The sequence below is a fragment of the Primulina huaijiensis genome, chromosome 1, assembly GCF_012295235.1.
Source record: "Primulina huaijiensis isolate GDHJ02 chromosome 1, ASM1229523v2, whole genome shotgun sequence".
In the NCBI taxonomy this organism is placed as follows: Eukaryota; Viridiplantae; Streptophyta; class Magnoliopsida; order Lamiales; family Gesneriaceae; genus Primulina; species Primulina huaijiensis.
The window spans coordinates 19824813-19831104 of record NC_133306.1 but is presented as its reverse complement, the minus strand read 5'-3'; the positions used below and the strand labels follow the sequence as shown (position 1 = coordinate 19831104).

The 6292-nt window shown below is 37.8% G+C and overlaps 2 protein-coding genes across 3 annotated transcripts; one reads left to right on the top strand and one right to left on the bottom strand.

Moving 5' to 3' along the window:
• On the top strand, window positions 1–1722 carry LOC140982815 (transcription factor MYBC1-like). Of its 2 annotated transcripts, none has more exons than XM_073449546.1 (2): window positions 1–160; window positions 474–1722. In XM_073449546.1, the coding sequence occupies exon 2, from the start codon at window positions 521–523 to the stop codon at window positions 1418–1420; it is 900 nt and encodes a 299-aa protein (XP_073305647.1). In that variant the 5' UTR covers window positions 1–160; window positions 474–520; the 3' UTR covers window positions 1421–1722. The 2 variants fall into 2 exon arrangements, with proteins under 2 accessions (XP_073305647.1, XP_073305656.1); XM_073449555.1 differs by having other exon boundaries at window positions 469–1722.
• A 967-nt stretch (window positions 1723–2689) lies between these two features.
• LOC140982808 (uncharacterized) lies at window positions 2690–6292 on the bottom strand. The gene is made up of 4 exons (XM_073449534.1): window positions 6052–6292; window positions 3817–4393; window positions 3261–3540; window positions 2690–2921 (listed from the first exon to the last, which is right to left on the bottom strand). Exons 1-4 carry the CDS (start codon window positions 6173–6175, stop codon window positions 2871–2873), a joined length of 1032 nt encoding a protein of 343 aa, XP_073305635.1. The 5' UTR covers window positions 6176–6292; the 3' UTR covers window positions 2690–2870.

The following is a 6292-nucleotide window of genomic DNA, read 5'->3' as shown; positions in this document are numbered from 1 at the left end:
AACCAGATAGTACAATTTCCACACACAAAAAATCAGAAGAAAAGCATCTGCAACAGTAAACATAAACAAAAGCTGGAAACAAGACGACATGATCCACCTCGATCACCCCTCCCCCCACTACTCTTTCTCTCTCAAATGAATGTCTGCAGAGGATTCAAAGGTGAAAAATGAAACCCCCATTTCTCAAAACTTTTTTTTTTGGTTTAATATCATGATAATTTGATCTATGCTCGAGATTTCACCACCCTCAAAAGTTGAAACTCTGTCTTCTTTTTATCTGTATCTTTGTCTCTTACTCTCCGAAAAGTGAACTTTTTTTGGGTTATTTTTTCCTTGTGATTTTGGCTATCATTTTCTTGGTTTTCGGGGGCACTAGATCTTGAATTTATGAAGAACAAGGGGTTTTGTTCTTGTTTTTTGTTTTTTGTATTGTAAATTTCTGTGCTGAAAAATCTTTCTATTTTCAAGAAAAGGTTTGTGCGGCAGTGAATCCAAGAAGTGAGGCACAAAAGGAAAGGAAATGAGGGAAGAAGAATCCAACTGGTTTTCGAAATGGGAAGATGAATTGCCCTCACCCGAGGAATTGATGCCCTTAAACCAATCCCTTATTACTCCTGATCTAGCGCTAGCTTTCAACATTTCGAATCCACTTCAAAATCTTCACAACCCCCACACGCCGGCTCCTCCTCCGCCGCAGTCAACTGCCCATTCCTCAGCTGAATTTGACTCGCCGGAGTTGAGTGGCGCCGCAGGCGGATCAGGTGGGGCTGCCGGGTCTGACGAGCCCGCAAGAACCCTCAAGCGGCCGCGCCTCGTTTGGACTCCACAACTGCACAAGAGATTTGTAGATGCGGTTGCCCATTTAGGGATCAAGAATGCTGTTCCAAAGACTATAATGCAGCTCATGAGTGTTGATGGGCTAACCAGAGAGAACGTAGCGAGCCATTTGCAGAAATATAGGCTATATTTGAAGCGAATGCAAGGTATTTCCAATGGTGGAAATGGCAGCGGCATAGGGAATAACAGTCCGGCGGGGCTGTCTGGTTCCGGCATGGATCCGGCCATGGACCACTTATTTGCGAGCTCCCCCGTGCCAGCTCAGTTTTTGAACCCCGGCAGGGGGAATCCAGAGCATTTCTTGCCATTTCTACCGGTTGGTGCAGCAATGCAGCATCACCACCCGATGGCGGTAGTGGCGGCAGGGCCAGGGCACCAACAGCAGTTGCAAAAGCAGTTCAGGCCATTTGGTCACTCGTCACCAAACGGGCAATTTGATCATCCATTTTTGAGGCAATCACAGCAGCAGGTTCAGAGAATGGGTGGTTCTGTGATGCCTCTAGCATATGCGGAGGATATGGAACCGGCCGGCACCACGAATGGGAGGAAAGTTCTTACTTTGTTTCCAACCGGCGATGATTGAGTTTCGGTAGTTGATGACTTTTCGATGGGGATTATGCAGTTCACAAGTGATGTAAGGTCCTTGACATTGTGAAATCCAGTCTTTCGGGTGACTATCTAGTGTTTCTTTGTCTTTTTTAGGTGTTCTTGATGTTGTAGATTCGAGTTTATTGGCATTCAATGTTTGTTAAAATGATTTACTACTTCCATTATTCTTTCTGATGTTCATGTGGACAGCAGTTTATCCATTAGAATCAATGCATGCGTGCATAGTGTAAACTCTGTTGCTCCCCCCGAGCTTCTAATCCATATATCCTTCTGTTCCAGTTGTTCTTCTTACAAGGGATTCTCGAGTTACATTGAAAGGTTTTTATTATTCGGATCAGGTACAAAAAATTGATTCGGTTTTGATTATTTTTGGTCATTTTTGGCTTTGTGAAACATTGTTCTCTTGATGGATTTAATGATCCATTCATTGGTTTGGTGGTCAATCTCATGCATACCTTTTCCACTCATTAATTTGAGTTTGGAGAAAAATAGGCATTGTTTTGTATGCAATGTGTGCATGTATATGTCTCGATTTAATTTTATATTCTTCAAACTCTACTATGTTACCATTTAGTAGGTGTATAATAATGTTGATAAATCATTGAAACGATGAATTTGGCGAAGCATGCCTTGTCCCGAGCAATCAAATATTATTTTTATTTGGTTCATATCGAATTTATGGGGAAAAAACGTTGTATCTGAGTTGAATAATAAGTGAACCAACTACCTACTCCACCAGCACGATTCTGGGAAGAATCTTTTTATTTATCCAAACAAATCCCACCACCTAATCACTCACTGGATTCTTGGAGAAGGGCTCGTGTGCAATTATGGTTTATACTTGTATCTAACAATGCATAAATCGAGTTAAAACTAAATCTATATAATTGCTCTAAAAATATGAAATTTTACCATCAAATAACAAGCAACTATAATCCTGATTCTCTGACAAATAAATAAAAAAACCCAGAAATTTAAAATTGTGGAATAAATATATAAATACTCACTTATCAATAAACTCAGAATTTGATTAATTAATGAATGTTTCAATTGTCAACCCAACCATATCTCGGGGAGCGCGAGCACTTTCACTCCACTAGTTTTCATTAAACAGAAAATCGAATTATGATTTTGAAGTAGTTTTTGAAATTTTTCGAAAATATGTTTACCTCAGTAACTCACTTGATAATCAAGAAATATAATTTCAAATAAAATACAGCAGACCCCAATGACAATTATAATATAACATAGCAAAAAAAATTATCATCATCATAAATTTGTTGTGTGCTAACAAAAAGTATTTTTATCAAATCAAAAACAGTAAAAAGATACAAAATTACAACTCCAAGTTTGTCTGCCAACACTTCACCTAATAAGGATACCTATCAATAGAGACATTCCCCCACCAGATATTCCGACCCTCATCAATGATTCTGGGAGTAATCAAAACTCAGTGGCTGCTGACAGAAGGGAGCCTACAACAAATATTATACATATACAGATGATTAACTGCTTGTCAAGGCACTGCATTAGTCATGTAAAATTGTGATGGTTCCGTGAAAAGAAAGAAATACCAGGTACAGCAACATTAAAAATGCTAAGATACATAAAAAGTACAAGTACACCAAAAATGATTCGGGGTTGTGTTTGGATGCCGTGGTTTGGATTTGATTAATAATTTAGAACGACCATATTTGACGATAATTTGAAATCCATTATACCGATTTATAACAAACAATTGAAGGGGGAATTCAAATTTGTTGAATTCAAAAGGTATCCAAACTAGTTTGATGAATTTAGATCGTGGTGTTTACCTGAAAAAGAGTGCGTCTCATTTGGTTATACGAATGTGCATACATCATGGATTGGGTTTGCTGCCATTGCATATATAAAGCATCCCTAGGAGCCTGATTCACTCCCACGGCACAGTAAGGACTCATCACTGGGCTACTGTAGTTAAGAGAAACCTGAGGTGCTGGCATTTGATGCAACTGAGGGAAAACAGAATCATACTGGACAAATGGAGGCTGGAATTTCTGCAAATTACAAGGTGCTAAGCTGAAATTTTGAGTGTTGGGAGTGCTTTTAACATATCTGCATCAAATCAGAAAACAGAAAAATCTCAGATTGGTTTTCATACAAATTGCAAACAAAACATTATCAATGTTGATCCATGGGCATTAGAATTGGGAGGTTCGGCTAAAGCATCAACAAAAGTAAGGTTAATCGGTCTTACCCATTTATTAAGTACATTGGTATGACTTTTGGAGCTCATATTTCAATACTATAAGCCTATAAGGGTACCTCCAACATCAGCCTAATAATTGAAATAGCAAAAATTGTGTGATGTGAAATGCAAGTTCATACTACCTTCCATAACTGCGATCGTAATCAGGGTCAGTGCGATCTTTTTCCCTGTCCCTAAAAATGGCTACTCTTAAGGAACTACCGGTATCCCTGCTCCAGATGCTCTTGTCACCATCCACATCCAGGTTCCTTGAAACCTCATTCTCATCATCTTCCGACTCAGAACCACTAGAACTATGGAAAATACGAGCCCGTGCTCTGTCATACTCCTCCTTCCTTTCTTCCACAGTTCTTACTGAACTACGTTTAGTCCCCTGTTCATTGGCATCACCTGAGGAACCTCTAGAAGCTCTAGGCCTTATAACAATTTTGATTTGATCAGATTTGTCATTTTCTGCCTCTTTCGCTGGAACATCTGATAAACAGATGGCAGGGAACTTGCTGTCTGGCTTCTTTATAACCAAAATTCCACTTCCATGGCCATCTACAACATTATCCTGAATCATGGTCTGCAAGCCATAATGTTGAGCAACACGATGAGCTGCAAGACGAAGGTATGAAGTAGGGAAGTGTGGAAAGACAAACATCTGTAGATCAGAATTCTGAAAGAACTTCTGCACATCGAGTTCCATCCGTAGAACTGGTAAATAGTTACAAAAGAAAATATATCAACTTATACAAAAAATATTATTAAAGAAAAAGAAAACCTTTTCCAAATAATAAACAGAAAGGAAAAATAAATAAATTTTCACAATGTGAACAGAAATTATTCAAATATCTTAAAAGTTAAAACAATGATGTCATGTTCAAATCTCACCAGCCACATAGATGATTTTGCACACACCGACCCCGACACAAGTGCACCATGAAAATACGTATATGTAACAAACTTCAAAGGTACACATTATTGGGGACTAAAATAATCCAGACATAATTTACATCATATATAAGTGGAAAAAAGATATTGAAAAATATCTAAGCAGTTATCCTATACAGTCAGTAACTCAATATATAAGGAAAGCAATACAGCAAAACAAAAAACACAAAAAAATAATTACGAGAATGTAAATAAAGTAGTATTTTTCCATAAAGTTTTACAGTTGGCCAACTGCCAATTCATCGTTTCTGACTATCGTTTTCAAACTGTTGTGATATTTGGAAAGAAAAATATTTTTGAGAGGAAAACTAGAAGTTGACAACCATGATTGAATTCCGATATCTTGAGGGCAGGCCCATGAAGACTTGTTAACGGTAATCGGATTTATGTTGCTCTGCCTCTATTAGGCCACTGAAGTATGAATGCATAGAAATTATGTATTTAACAATAACAACAAACTTAAAAGAGGAAGTTAAGGAATATAAATGAATTGAACCTGGTATGTTTTACTACTGAACATACTGCCTTGCTTATATGCAAAGTAAACAAAAAAATTAAAAATTAATCAAATGAACTGTTATCCATGCAACATCAAGTTTCTGATTCCCTTCTATTTATCGATATAGGATAAATTGCTAGGCAATTTTTTCCCGAGTATTTTAACAAATTAACTTTGCATTGTTCACAGCTATTGGCCTTAACTGCCTCCAGGTTCTCATAAACTAAGAAACCATCAGAAGAAGAAAGGTCAATCAGTTATATTATTTCTGTAATTGATATAGGAAGGCTGTACTTGTCCATTTGAGATAAATAATCGATCCATTAAATTTTAACAAACCAAATAGTTACAGAAAAGAAGTAACTCAAAAAGTCAAATTCAACATATGATGTTAATCATAATATTCACAAGCAATTCATTCTTTTATAATAAATGAAAAATGTGCAAGTCATGTAATCCAGAGAACTTCTACAAAGTTGCAAATTACAATTGTAGCAAGTACCAATAAAACAACACCCATAAAAAATTATCTCCCGCAATTCAGGATATAACCAACAAAATCTGCAAGCAATAAAAATTAGTTCAACAGCATGTTGGACACCACAACACAACGCCTTTCTGTTTCTCTGCAACGTACAGTGAACAGTTCAGCTTTTCCCGACCCAGATCTAAATCAGCTAAGCACCCAAAATTCCCAAAGTTCACACAACCAATAAAACAAAACAAAATCACACCCTAATCCAGATACCCAAAACCCACTAGATCTACCTCAATAACTTCCAACTTCTCCAGACACAGAGCATAAATCCACCTCAAGCACAACATCATGGACAAATAAACGCAACCAAAACAAGAGCGAATACCCAAAAAAAAAATTGAACTTCAAACAAACAAAATCATCGAAACAAGAAAACAAACTTACTAGTCAGACGATGACGAGGATTCTGAAGAGCTTCAACGAGAAACGGGTCCACCATGGCAACATAGACCGGCGGTGGCTCCGTAACGACAGAAATCCCGTTAGCTTCTAGAGAAGTCATATTCATCCTCGAACACCAAATCCAAAAAGAATTTCTCCTCCACCGCAGCGTTGGGAGGGAGAAATTCTGCGTTGGGGTTCTCTCTCCCACCAATCCGAGAGAAGGAGTCTGCGGAATAAGGAA